Raw genomic sequence first — 14,718 nt, forward strand, 5'->3', positions numbered from 1 at the left:
TATTTTTTTTCCCTATTTTGCAACTACAGCCGTAAAGTTCTTCCTTTACTCCAAGGCCCCCCCTACTCCTCGCTTCTCCTTGAGGTGTCCACGTCACTGCCTGATTCTTCTTATACTTTTTCCTATATGATTGTATGTTATATTCGCCAACACTTAGTGGCGTGGACACCTGTTATAGGTCTTAGGCAGGGACTCCCGTCCTGGGCTGACGTCATCACTACTCTGCTTAGCTGTGTTAGGCCCCCGAATACGGGGAAAGACGCATGCGGTTATCCTGGGTGCAGTCATGTGGTGGCCGACCAGGTTTATGTCAGGCCGGGTGACAGGTCAGACAGACTTTCTCTTTTACTAACAATTCTAAAACGTATAAATTGCTGCTCAGTGTCGTGACGACTTGTTGCCCATAGCAACAGCCAATCACAGCACAGCTTTCATTTTACCTCAATAGCTTAACCCTTAGGGCCCATTCACACTGCGGATTTTCCAAGCAGAATTACGTTTGGAAAATACGGTGCAGCAGTCCTCCATTGTTTTCAATTGGATTCTGCTCAACCGTGCACACTACGGAATTTCCGTGGCAGACTGGGCCCAAGACTCCACTGAAAGAATAAACACGTTTCGACGTAAAATGCTGGGAAATGCAATGGCGTCTATGGCGATGGCTCATTTCCAAGCGGTCCGACTCCTAGCGCCTCCCCAAACGAGTGGAAATTCTGTATTGTGTGAATAATCCCTTAGCCATAAATCCTTAAATTTTTCCCCCCCTACAGACCTGTATGAGGGCTTGTGTTATGCGATACCAATTGTACATTGTGATGTCATCACTTGTTTAGCCACCAAATCTATGGCGAAGCCCAAAAAAAAATTAAATATAAATATATAGGGGACATGGGTTTTTGATACGATGTGTTAAATAGAATTAAACATATATATATACGATTCTATGTGATTTTTAAGTATAAAACCGTATGAACCAAACCAGTGGTCTTCAACCAGTGGACCTCCAGATGTTGCAAAACTACAACTCCCAGCATGCCCGGACAGCCGTTGGCTGTCCGGGCATGCTGGGAGTTGTAGTTTTGCAACATCTGGAGGTATGCAGGTTGAAGACCACTGAACTAGACCAATGTTTTCCAAACCATGTGCCTCCAGCTGTTGCAAAACTGCAACTCTTAACATGTCTCAACAGCCAATGGCTATCCGGGCATGCTGGGAGTTGTGGTTTTGCAGCAGCTGGAGAAACACTGTTTGGAAACCATGGGAACAAGACAGATGTAAAAATCAAATCATGCTGTTAATGAGGCCTTAGGCTCATTTTTTGCGTTGTGGTCTGTAGTTTTTATCGGTACCAATCTTGGTTTGATGGGACTTTTTGTTTGCATTTTTTTTTCTTGTATGTGAAGTGATCAAAAATCTGAAATTCTGGACTAAGTGTGTTTTTTTTTTTTCTTTTACATTTCCAGAACTAGCTCCGGTTCTGCAGTGGTAGACAGCACATGCTCAATTGATTTCTAAGGGAGCTCCAAAGAGACCCAAGTCCAATACCCGGCAATCATCGGCGCTCCCATAGAAATGAATGGAGCGCTTGCCGTCTAGCAGTAAACGACACACGCTCCTCTCTAAGCGAGACAGGGTCCCATCCCGGAGAGCCCGGGGGGGGGGGGGGGATTCTGGGGTCGTCCCAGATGTCAGAGCCCCTGCAATCGGCTACTTATACCCTGCCAGTGATAGGGCATAAGTTAGTTTTGACTGCAGTACGCCACTACCCCACGGGGTGCTACCGTGGAAACCTTTTTATTTTTTATTTTTTATTTTTAAATCAACTGGTGCCAGAAAGTTAAACAGATTTGTAGATTACTTCTATTAAAAAATCTTAATCTTTCCAGTACTTATTAGCTGCTGGATACTACAGAGGAAATGGTATTCTTTTTGGAACACAGAGCTCTCTGCTGACATCATGACGACAGTGCTCTCTGCTGACATCTCTGTCCATTTTAGGAACTGTCCAGAGCTGAAGAAAATCCCCATAGCAAACATATGCTGCTCTGGACAGTTCCTAAAATGGACAGAGGTGTCAGCAGAGAGCACTGTGGTCATCATGTCAGCAGACAGCTCTGTGTTCCAAAAAGAAAACAATTTCCTCTGTAGTATACAGACCCAAAAAAATACAGGAAAGATTAAGATTTTTTAATAGAAGTAATTTACAAATCTGTTTAACTTTCTGGCACCAGTTGATTAAAAAAAAAAAAAAGTTTTCCACGGGAGTACCCCTTTAATTGCTGCTGAGCACACCGCATGAAATGATTGAGCAGAGCAGCTGCCGAAGCGCACTGAATGTATATAACAAGACACCACAGGTGCTCTATTCTTAAGCATAAATCAATAAATATGTACAATGTAGAGAAATGTAGGAAGAGCACTGAACACTAAATATTTCTTCTGTATCTTCACGTCATGATGATCGGGGTTGCGTGTATAGACGCATACAGGGGGCTTAGAGGCTACAGCTGTTTCATGTGTAATGACGCACTTCTTCAAGCCTCACATATGTTTATTTTTGTTTACATAATTTTTGTTGAAAAATGGGGAATTGATCTGTTTTAATAATGTATGTCAATGGGAAATGGATTAAAGGGGTATTCGAGGCAAAAACTTTTTTATATATATCAACTGGCTCCGGAAAGTTAAACAGATTTGTAAATTACTTCTATTAAAAAATCTTAATCCTTCCAAAAGTTATTAGCTTCTGAAGTTTGAGTTGTTGTTTTCTGTCTAACTGCTCAATGATGATGTCACGTCCCGGGACATCATCATTGAGGAACTGTGCAGGAACTGTGCAGTTCCTATGGGGATATTCTCCCATCATGCACAGCTCCCGTGACGTGACATCATCACTGAGCAGTTAGACAGAAAACTTCAGAAGCTAATAACTATTGGAAGGATTAAGATTTTTTAATAGAAGTAATTTACAAATCTGTTTAACTTTCCGGAGCCAGTTGATATATAAAAAAAAGTTTTTGCCTGGAATACCCCTTTAATGCTGTACGGCACACAAGAGCATCTGCTTTAAGCATCCGTTTAACGTGTATTTTTTTTTTTTCTAAAAATGTTTTAAAAAAATTTAAATAAACAGACAAAAACTTGGTGTGCACCTAGCCAAACTTTTAACTAGTGCATCTAGCCCCTTATAGATTGGGCTGTTTTGGGACTCTTTCAGAAAAAATTAGGGTTTATTCATTGAGTGAGATTATCTCAACCACATGCTGCGGAAATTGACCTGCGGAGCTGATATTTTAATCTGCAGGATGGCGATTTCCATTAACTTCAATAGGGAAATCAAAGTTCACAATAAACTGATATTGCTGTGGATTTCCCTGGTACCTGCAGCAAAATATGCAACTGTGGTTTTAAAACATTTTATTTTCTTCATCTGCATAATCTGCTGCAGCAAATTAATTTTACTGTATATAATGTTGGTTTACATGTTACTTGATGTTGATAAATCTTCTTTTAGAATGTAACTAGAATACGTTAATGGATCTGTGTTTTTTTCTTTCTTGTAGCTTGTGCTTCTTGTTTGATGCAAAGATTTTCTACAGGAACACAGCGGCTTTCTTTGAATTTACCAAAAAGGTATCTCGGGCAGCCTAGTCCTTTTACCCATTCACATCTCTTAAAACAAGGTACATTACTCGGTTACAGATTATCATTTACAGTGTGTATTCACAAATGTTTCCTGATTCCTATCTTATGACAGATGGGATATAACATTACAAAAATACTAGAGAGCGTCCTATAAAATATATGCATGCTCTCCTGTACATTTAGTTACTATATCTGTCTCTTGACTTTCATTGTAAAAAAAATAAATAAAATAAAAACAATATATACATAAAAAGCAAAGATAAAGATGTCCATAATAGAAAAAAGATAAACAGAGCGTGGCACTCACCAATGGAAAAGATAATTTTATTGCCATTCTGGTCGAATGATACTGAAAGCAAACATAGGCGATAGTCGTTTCATGGCTCACTCGTTAAATGGCCGTCACCTATGTTTGCTTTCTTTATCCTCCAACCAGAATTGCAATAAAAGAATATATTTTCCGTTGGTGAGTGCTTCGCTCTATTCTTTTTTCTATTATGGACTGTTTGCTGCTGTTTGACATAGAGCACCACAAAAAGGAAGATTTAAAATATTGCCTGCTACTTTCTTGGTGTTGCGTACATCCGTGTATAGGTGTGCGTGTAGTAACGGTCTATTTAATTTTTCTCTCCTTTATTGGTATACAAAGAGAAAACTCTATTGCGGCTATGACATGTGACATCAATATGGATAAAACTCCACCTTGGTGGCTGTGATTGATTAACACTGTAATGTTGTCAGTATAGACAGAAAACATCCAAAAAAGGGTGAGGAATAACATTCAAAGGAGACGATTTATTATAAAGGGCTTTATGGTCTTCTGTCAGCTACATATATAGTAAAATAAAAATAAGCACCCTCCTTTTTATGACTGTGTCTGCACTTTCATTGGAGGAAGAATTGTACAGGAAAGATCATACAAGTTGGGTAAGATCTTTCCAATTTGGCACCAAATTAAAATCTTGTGGCAGGACCACCCCTGGTTTGAGGTCTTATAAATGAGGGGGTAGAATACAGACTTTTGAAGGCAGAAACTATTCGGTCTACTTTTCCTCTAGTTCCATATTATGCCATCATAGCAATTTTGGATTCAAAAGACGCATATTATCACAACCTAATCCAGAGATCTCATCAGAAATTCCTCAGATATGCAGTAACCATAAAGGGCAGAGCAGTCATTTCCAGTATGTTGTGCTTCTATCTTGGATTTCATTCCAGCCCAGGATATTCACAAAAGTCATGGCAGAAGTAATATTCATCTGCAGAAAGTGAGCATTGTCCCCATATTTCAATGATGTCCTTGAGCAAAACGTCTAGGTAACCATAAACCCACTGAAGTCCTTGGGTGGTTAATGAGTTTATCAAATTCAGATTTGATCCCTGCCTAACAAGAAACCTTTTGGGAATCCTGTTTGATTCTCAAATCCAAATGTCCTTCATTCCAAAGGAAAAAAAATGAAAGCCTTGTGAAAAATAATAAGATCCTTCAGAAGGAAAGGTTGTTGATGATGGCTGTTGACCTTGTGCATTCCAGCAGTACCATGAAGTCAAACTCACTCCAGATCACTGCAAAAAAATGATCCGATTCTGTCGAAACAGACAATCTATGGACACAGTCAGGATAATCATCAATGTCGTCAAAAAAACTCTTAAGATTGGGGGCCCAGATGCCAACCAGTCTTGTACCTCACTGTAGTCACACAGGTGAGATGGAATAGGAGATTCTTATGCTGGCGTACTCCTAGCCTACCTGCAGCTTCACAAGCTCCAGCGGGCCCTGTGATTTCCTGCTGCAGAGCTAACTACAGTGGTACGCAATAGCTTAGATTCCATATATTACTCAGCAGACAGCTGAATACAAGTGCTACATGGATGAAACACCATGTGATATGGAGGATACAGGGGTAGGCTTCCTGAGCAGGAAGTCTGCATTGCTACTATGGAATGTGAAATTGTTGATGTTAGAAATGGGTCCTGCAAGGAGAACCTTAAATGTATGGGGAATATTGGAACTGATTGAAAGAAACTGCCCATTTTTGCCAAGAGAAGAGCAAAAAAGAGAAAGACCAGAGTCCGAATCTAGTGCATTATCCGGTGATATTCAAACATAGAAGTAGTAGAAGGCAGTTACGCTTGGTTGTTTATGCTAAAAGCACAACATCTATAGCAGTATTACATAACAGTAGGTCAGCAGCCTTGGAACACACCATCTCCTCTGGATCTCGGCAATCAGCAATGCTGCATAGGACAAAAGACTTCCAGTTCTGGCGCTTCTCCACAGTTAAATTGGTTTGTTAATAGAACTTATCCATATAGTTACAAGTCAGTAGTAGCAATCATCAACTCATTTCAAGTAATCTATGTATTTATTTCTTTTAGGGGAGGTGACCCCAGGATTGACACAGACAGAGTATGCCCTTCGCCGTCACAAGCTGATGTTTAAAATCCAGAAAGAATCTGAAGATTTGGGCCTTGAAACCGATCATGCTGCGATTTTCTTATCAAATGCGACCTTATATATGTCAAATGACATTCCTTTTCCCTTTCATCAGAACAATGACTTTCTATACTTGTGTGGATTCTTAGAGCCAGATAGCATTCTTCTTATACAAAGCAAACCAGGACACTCCATGCCGTCTCACATAGCCACACTCTTTGTACCACGGAGAGATCCTGGACGGGAATTATGGGATGGCCCCCGCTCTGGCCCTGACGGAGCTGTTGCACTGACTGGTGTAGACCAAGCATATCCGATAGAGGAATTTAAGCATATACTACCCAGGCTTCTTGGTATGTGGATATTGATTATTAAACAAATAATAAAGGAGTATAAGCACAGTTTTAGCCTGTCCTTAAGGAATCATGCACACTGAGTAAGTTCAGAAAGAAATTTCCATACCAGATCCGCAGTGCCCAGATTTGACGCTTATTTTGCTTAGCATTTTGCCACTGAAATATGCGTCTCACATAAAAGTCCTATTAACTTATTGACTTTTTCCAGCAGATTCAGCTAAAAGAAAATACATTCTTATTCTTTCGGCAGAATCCAGGGCGTTGGAAGTTCTACTATGGAGCTTCTGTTGTGTTCCTTCTTGGAATTTACTCTTTGTGCATGGGCCCAAAGGGTTTACCCCCCCCCCCCCTTTTTTTTTTTTTTTCTTTTCTTTTGTGACCGGTGATCCGGCTGGGAAATGTCAAAACTGGCCGCTCCCTTATCTCAATTGGACCTGGCCCACATCTTATTCATTTGAATGAGACAACCTGAGTCAGATAGTGACTCCAGTCGACTCATTTTTGCCCCATATCCGGTTTTGTGGCCGGATTGAAAACCGTGGTATGCTATGGTTTTCAGTCCAGCTATAAAACTGGATATAGGGGAAAAAATTTGCCGACCGAAATCTGACTCCGGTCGGCTCATTCAAATGAATGAAATGCGGGCCGCATCCGATGACCATATGAAGAAAAAGTTGTGTGAATGCACCCTCCGTTAGATGGGGGTCTGCTCCTTGAACATTTGCTATGCTTCCATTCATTTCAAAAGTGAACAGGGGACCTCTTTCTTTGTAATAGTTAAAGAGATGGGGTTACAGGGGGTGCACTCACACCTACCTTTTATAATATCTAATTAAAATATTTTAAAAGTAGGGGTTGTTGTGGGAAAACCTCTTGAAAGGGGTATTCCGGGCAAAAACATCTTATCCCCTATCGAAAGGATAGGAGATAAGATGTCTGATCGCAGGGGGCCCGCCGCTGGGACCTCCCACGATCTCCCTGCAGCAGCCCGCATTCTATGCGTAGCTGCGTCTGAAGTTTCCGGAACCTCCGGGCTTCCGAGATGGGGATGTGACGTTACGCCAAGCCCCCTCCATTCATGTCTATGGGAGGGGGCGTTGTGGCCGTTACGAACCCTCCCATAGAAATTAATGGAGGGGGTGGGGTGTGCGTAGCTGCGTCTGAAGTTTCGGAAACCTCCGGGCTTCCTGCTGCTGCAGGGAGATCGCGGGGGGTCTCAGCGGCGTGCCCCCGCGATCAGACATCTATATCCCCTATCCTTTCGATAGGGGATAAGATGGTTTTTCCTGGAATACCCCTTTAACCCTTAAGGACCAGGCCATTTTACACCTTAAGGACCGAAGCGTTTTTTGCAATTCTGACCACTGTCACTTTAAACATTAATAACTCTGGAATGCTTTTAGTTATCATTCTGATTCAGAGATTGTTTTTTCGTGACATATTCTACTTTAACTTAGTGGTAAAATTTTATGGTAACTTGCATCCTTTCTTGGTGAAAAATCCCAAAATTTGATGAAAAAAATGAAAATTTAGCATTTTTCTAACTTTGAAGCTCTCTGCTTGTAAGGAAAATGGATATTCAAAATATATATTTTTTTATTCACATATACAATATGTCTACTTTATGTTTGCATCATAAAATTTGAGTTTTTACTTTTGGAAGACACCAGAGGGCTTCAAAGTTCAGCAGCAATTTTGAAATTTTTCACAAAATTTTCAAACTCACTATTTTTCAGGGACCAGTTCAGTTTTGAAGTGGATTTGAAGGGTCTTCATATTAGAAATACCCCATAAAAGACCCCATTATAAAAACTACACCCCCCAAAGTATTCAAAATGACATTCAGTAAGTGTATTAACCCTTTAGGTGTTTCACAGGAATAGCAGCAAAGTGAAGGAGAAAATTCAAAATCTTCATTTTTTACACTCGCATGTTCTTGTAGACCCAATTTTTGAATTTTTGCAAGGGGTAAAAAGGAGAAAATTTTTACTTGTATTTCAAACCCAATTTCTCTCGAGTAAGGATATACCTCATATGTCTATGTTAATTGTTCGGCGGGCGCAGTAGAGGGCTCAGAAGGGAAGGAGCGACAAATGGTTTTTGGGGGGCATGCCGCATTTAGGAAGCCCCTATGGTGCCAGGACAGCAAAAAAAAAACACATGGCATACCATTTTGGAAACTAGACCCCTCAGGGAACGTAACAAGGTGTAAAGTGAACCTTAATACCCCACAGGTGATTCACGACTTTTGCATATGTTAAAAAAATATATATATTTTTTACCTAAAATGCTTGGTTTCCCAAAAATTTAACATTTTTAAAAAGGGTAATAGCAGAAAATACCCCCCAAAATTTGAAGCCCAATTTCTCCCGATGAAAAGTGCTCTGCTGGCGCACTACAGGTCTCGGAAGAGAAGGAGTCACATTTGGCTTTTTGAAAGCAAATTTTGCTCTGGGGGTATGCCGCATTTAGGAAGCCCCAATTGTGCCAGAACAGCAAAAAAAAACCACATGGCATACCATTTTGCAAACTAGACCCCTCGGGGAACGTAACAAGGGGTAACGTGAACCTTAATGCCCTACAGGTGTTTCACGACTTTTGCATATGTAAAAAAAAAAAAAAATTTTTACCTAAAATGCTTGTTTTCCCAAAAATTTTACATTTTTAAAAAGGGTAATAGCAGAAAATACCCCCCAAAATTTGAAGCCCAATTTCTCCCGATTCAGAAAACACCCCATATGGGGGTGAAAAGTGCTCTGCTGGCGCACTACAGGTCTCAGAAGAGAAGGAGTAACATTTGGCTTTTTGAAAGCAAATTTTGCTCTGGGGGCATGCCGCATTTAGGAAGCCCCTATGGTGCCAGAACAGCAAAAAAAAACACATGGCATACCATTTTGGAAACTAGACCCCTCGGGGAACGTAACAAGGGGTAATGTGAACCTTAATACCCTACAGGTGTTTCACGACTTTTGCATATGTAAAAAAAATATATATATTTTTTACCTAAAATGCTTGGTTTCCCAAAATTTTTACAATTTTAAAAAGGGTAATAGCAGAAAATACCCCCCAAAATTTGAAGCCCAATTTCTCCGGATTCAGAAAACACCCCCATATGGGGGTGAAAAGTGCTCTGCTGGCGCACTACAGGTCTCAGAAGAGAAGGAGTCACATTTGGCTTTTTGAAAGCGAATTTTGCTCTGGGGTCATGCCGCATTTAGGAAGCCCCTATGGTGCCAGGACAGCAAAAAAAAAACACATGGCATACCATTTTGGAAACTAGACCCCTCGGGGAACGTAACAAGGGGTAAAGTGAACCTTAATACCCTACAGGTGTTTCACGACTTTTGCATATGTAAAAAAATATATATTTTTTTTACCTAAAATTCTTGTTTTCCCCAAAAGTTTACATTTTTTAAAAGGGTAATAGCAGAAAATACCCCCCAAAATTTGTTAGGCAATTTCTCCCGAGTACGGCGATACCCCATATGTGGCCCTAAACTGTTGCCTTGAAATACGACAGGGCTCCAAAGTGAGAGCGCATGCGCATTTGAGGCCTAAATTAGGGACTTGCATAGGGGTGGACATTGGGAATCACTGGCGTAGAATACCCCTAACGGGGTGCCTCCAGCTGTTGTAAAACTCCCAGCATGCCTAGACAGTCAACGGCTATCTGGCAATACTGGGAGTAGTTGTTTTGCAACAGCTGGAGGCTCTGTTTTGGAAACAGTGGCGTACCAGACGTTTTTCATTTTTATTGGGGAGGGGAGGGGGGTTGTATAGGGGTATGTGTATATGTAGTGTTTTTTACTTTTTATTTTATTGTGTGTTAGTGTAGTGTAGTGTTTTTAGGGTACAGTCGCACGGGCGGGGGGTTCACAGTAGTTTCTCGCTGGCAGTTTGAGCTGCGGCAGAAATTTTGTCGCACCTCAAACTTGCAGCCGGATACTTACTGTAATCCTCCGCCCATGTGAGTGTACCCTGTACATTCACATTGGGGGGGGGGGGGGAAACATCCAGCTGTTGCAAAACTACAACTCCCAGCATGTACGGTCTATCAGTGCATGCTGGGAGTTGTAGTTTTGCAACAGCTGGAGGCACACTGGTTGTGAAACACCGAGTTTGGTAACAAACTCAGTGTTTTGCAACCAGTGGGCCTTCAGCTGTTGCAAAAGCTACAACCCCCAGCATGTACGGACAGCGGAAGGGCATGCTGGGTGTTGTAGTTATGCAACAGCTGGAGGCATACTACTTTGGTTGGGGATGCTGGGGATTGTAGTTATGCAACAGCTGGAGACACACTGGTTTGCTACTTAACTCAGTGTGCCTTCAGCTGTTGCAAAACTACAACTCTCAGCAGTCACCGACAGCCAACGGGCATGCTGGGAGTTGTAGTTATGCAACCACCAGATGCACCACTACAACTCCCAGCATGCACTTTAGCTGATTGTGCAAGCTGGGAGTTGTAGTTATACAACAGCTGAAGGTACACTTTTCCATAGAAAGAATGTGCAAAACTACAAGTCCCAGCATGCCCATAAGGGAATGCTGGGAGTTGTGGTGGTCTGCCTCCTGCTGTTGCATAACTACAGCTCCCAGCATGCCCTTTTTGCATGCTGGGAGCTGTTGCTAAGCAACAGCAGGAGGCTGTCACTCACCTCCAACGATCCTAGCTGCACAGGTCAGTCCCTCGTCGTCGCCGCCGCCGCTGCTCCTGGGGCCCCGATCCCAACAGGGACGCCGGGGAACGGGGTCCCCAGCACCCGGGGTGCACGTCCCGCACCCGCTCACGTCCTCCGGAAGAGGGGCTGAGCGGGTTGCGGGAGTGACACCCGCAGCAGGCGCCCTGATTGGTTGGTCGGTAATCCGACTGAATTGTCCAGCGATCTGCGGCCATCGCCGACATGGGGGGTCATAATGACCCCCCTGGGCGATATGCGCCGATGCCTGCTGAACGATTTCAGCAGGCATCGGGCACCGGCTCCGCTCCAGTTGGTTGCGGGGGGCCGGTAAAACACATGACGTTCTCATACGTCATGTGTCCTTAAGGACTCGGAAATGGAGACGTATGAGAACGTCATGTGTCCTTAAGGGGTTAAGGACAGACGGAAAACACTCACTGTGATTCATAAAATTTCTAAAAGTTACAGAGGCTTTCCTATGTAGAACACTTTTTTAGTATTTGTATTTTTTTTATTTTTTTCATAATAAAACATGTTTCCTTCTCCATTCTCTTCTTGGGTAGCCAAGGATGTTATATTTTACAATTAAAAATGTTAAATTAAAAGTTAAAGGGGTTATCCAGGAAAAACATTTTTTTTTTTATATATATATATCAACTGGTTCCAGAAAGTTAAACAGATTTGTAGATTACTTCTATTAAAAAATCTTAATCCTTTCAGTACTTATGAGCTTCTGAAGTTAAGGTTGTTCTTTTCTGTCTAAGTGCTCTATGATGACACCTGTCTCGGGAACCGCCCAGTTTAGATGAAGTTTGCTATGGGGATTTTCTTCTAAACTGGGTGGTTCCTGAGACGCGTGTCATCAGAGAGCACTTAGACAGAAAAGAACAACCTTAACTTCAGAAGCTCATAAGTACTGAAAGGATTAAGATTTTTTAATGGAAGTAATTTACAAATCTGTTAAACTTTCTGGAGCCAGTTGATATATAAAATAATTTTTTTCCTGGATAACCCCTTTAAGTACAAAAGTATTCAGATTTATTTTGTTTTTAACACAGTTTTATCTAATTTCAGATGATAAGGTGACATTATGGTATGACTCTACAAGGCCGTCTCACCATTCTTTACACTCTAACTTCATCCAACCTGTTCTAGAGTCAAACTCCAAGTTCAAGAATAGGATCAAGTCCACACGGCTCCTCATGCAGCAGCTCCGTTTAATAAAATCTCAAGATGAAATTGAGCTTATGAAAAAAGCCGGACGTATTTCTTCACATGTATGGAACCTTTTTGACAACTGTTTAAACAAGTGGTAAAATGTTAAAATATTTTTTTTACTTTGTTAATTGGCTGTAAAGACACCAAACACGCGAAATGCACACAATACGAGGAGGAGCTGTGTATGGAACAATAGTAATCTAGTAAACAGCAGTGCTAGTATACCACCAAAAAAGGAACCCCCAACATGTGGTCAGCCTAACTGTGGATAGCAAATGCAAAACTAAAACAAAAAATTGAGCTACTCAAAAAATTATATCTATATGTTATTGGACAAATACAAGAAACTACTATAAACATTTGTAAAAGAGGAGGAATGAGCAACAAAAGGGTGGCATCACCGGGTTTATATTATAATATAGGACAGTACAAAACCATAACGCATATACAAAGTAGGGATCGACCGATATCGTTTTTTTAGTGCCGATACCGATAATCGGTGGAGGTTAGGGCCGATAACTTATACCGATATTCCGGTATAAGTTATCGGCTATTTATCCCCCCGCGACACCGCTGCAGATCATTGATTTAAAGCGGGCACTTTAAATCAATGCACTGCAGTGGCTTTTGCGGTGCCATAGGCCGCCGCCGCCACCACCCGCTTCTCTCCCCCTGCCTGTCAGGGTGGTCCGGGCCATCCATCCTTCCTGTAGTGTCCGGTGGCATTCCGGGTGGAGGATGAACCCGTCCGGGCTGTCCTTCTTCTCCGGGGGTCATCTCCACTCCGGGCAGGCTCCGGCCTAGTAACGCAGCATAGACGCCGCTGCGCAGTGACGCCCGTGCGCAGCGACGCACCTGACTTCACGGCGTAGCGGCGTCTATGCAGCGTACTAGGCCGGAGCCTGCCCGGAGTGGAGAAGATGACCTCCGGAGAAGGACAGCCCGGACCGGTTCACCCTCCACCCGGAATGCCGCCGGACACTACAGGAAGGATGGATGGCCCGGACCACCCCCATTACGGGTAAGTTTAATTTTTTTTATTGACTCGGAGGGTGGGGGAGGGGCCCGACCGGTATAGCGGTATGGGCAAAAATCCATACCGTGGGAGAAAAAAAAAAACGGTATCCGGTTCATACCGGTATACCGCCCAGCACTACGGTGGGGGGTGAGACGCGGTGCGGTGGGTCGGGGGGGTAGTCGCGGTGCGGCGGGTCGGGGGGGGGGAGGGCGGTCGCGGGGCATTATCTGCTTATCGGCAAGGTAATTGCCGATACCGATAATGCCCAAAATCGTGGTTATCAGCCGATAATATCGGCTATACCGATAATCGGTCGATCCCTAATACAAAGGGATAGTATATGTAATGTACAATATATAGCATACTGGTCTATTAAAACAAAAGCCACACTAAAAAACCTATACAAAGTAACTGTAACATGGAAAGAGCAGTGGTTATTAAATGGATATATATATATAAGGGCAAGTAAACAGACAAGATACAAACCACAGGTGGCAGAATTGTAATTTAAGCCCTGGGATGCCGCCATACCACCACATGTTTCAGTCTGGAGACCTTCGGACACTCGTGATGTCATTTTTTTTTTTTTTCTGTTGTGGAAACAGAAAAACAAAAATGAGGAAGAATTGCACGGCATGCTGCGCGTTTTTTTCTGTCAAATATGACAGCGGCTGCAAAATAAAGCCTTCAACTCTGATGTGGACACAGCCAGTCCATATATGTAAGAGGTGTACCGTAATAACTTCAACTTAGAACAATGGAAGAGCCACATATAAATGCCTTGGTAGCTACATAAGATTCATGAACCAATGGCTGGAGAATTGACGTCTAAGGCTACATAACAAGTAAAAAAAATATATCCTAATTTTGAATCCTTTGATGTAGTAATGATATTGCCATCATATTTTCTCGTTCGGCTCCATTGGGGACACAGAGACCGTGGGTATATGTTGCTGCCACTAGGAGGCTGACACTAGGGGACAAAAGAAGTCTGCCCCTCCCAGCAGTATATACCCTTCTCACTGACTCTGATCTAATCAGTTTTAACGTAGTGTCAGTAGGAGGCAGACACAGGTCTGGTGTTCTCTAGACCTGGTCTTTTATTTTCTTATTTTTTAGTTTAGGGGCGTGTATATAGATTTTTTTGCTCCCTTTTTAGGTGGGGGCTCAGAAGCATATCGCTCACTGTTCCCCCATTTGCGAAGAAGGGGCACAGGCATTGAGTTATGTACTGCCAACCCCTTCTCGCCACTGGTCAGCGCCCGGGGTGCACCTTTTGGGTCCAGGTCCCCCTATCTACCCTCGTCTAGCTGTCTCAGCCCGGCATGATGCAGGCGTATAATAGCTGGCCGAAGACTTCAGTAG

The 14,718-nt window shown here is 42.5% G+C and overlaps 1 protein-coding gene across 7 annotated transcripts in view; it reads left to right on the plus strand.

Annotated features, from left to right (window-relative positions):
* XPNPEP3 (X-prolyl aminopeptidase 3) overlaps positions 1–14,718 on the plus strand; it is a 34,560-nt gene that overhangs the window by 193 nt on the left and 19,649 nt on the right. For 2 of the 7 annotated variants that reach the window (XM_056523723.1, XM_056523727.1), the window contains exons 1-4: positions 1–326; positions 3,564–3,683; positions 6,025–6,435; positions 12,192–12,394. In XM_056523723.1, coding sequence (XP_056379698.1) covers positions 287–326; positions 3,564–3,683; positions 6,025–6,435; positions 12,192–12,394 — 774 coding nt within the window. In that variant the 5' untranslated portion in view covers positions 1–286. The remainder of the gene's footprint in view (positions 327–3,563; positions 3,684–6,024; positions 6,436–12,191; positions 12,395–14,718) is intronic. The other 5 variants (XM_056523724.1, XM_056523725.1, XM_056523728.1 and 2 more) reach the window with 4 other exon arrangements.

This window comes from Hyla sarda, chromosome 6 (genome assembly GCF_029499605.1).
Source record: "Hyla sarda isolate aHylSar1 chromosome 6, aHylSar1.hap1, whole genome shotgun sequence".
Lineage (NCBI taxonomy): Eukaryota > Metazoa > Chordata > Amphibia > Anura > Hylidae > Hyla > Hyla sarda.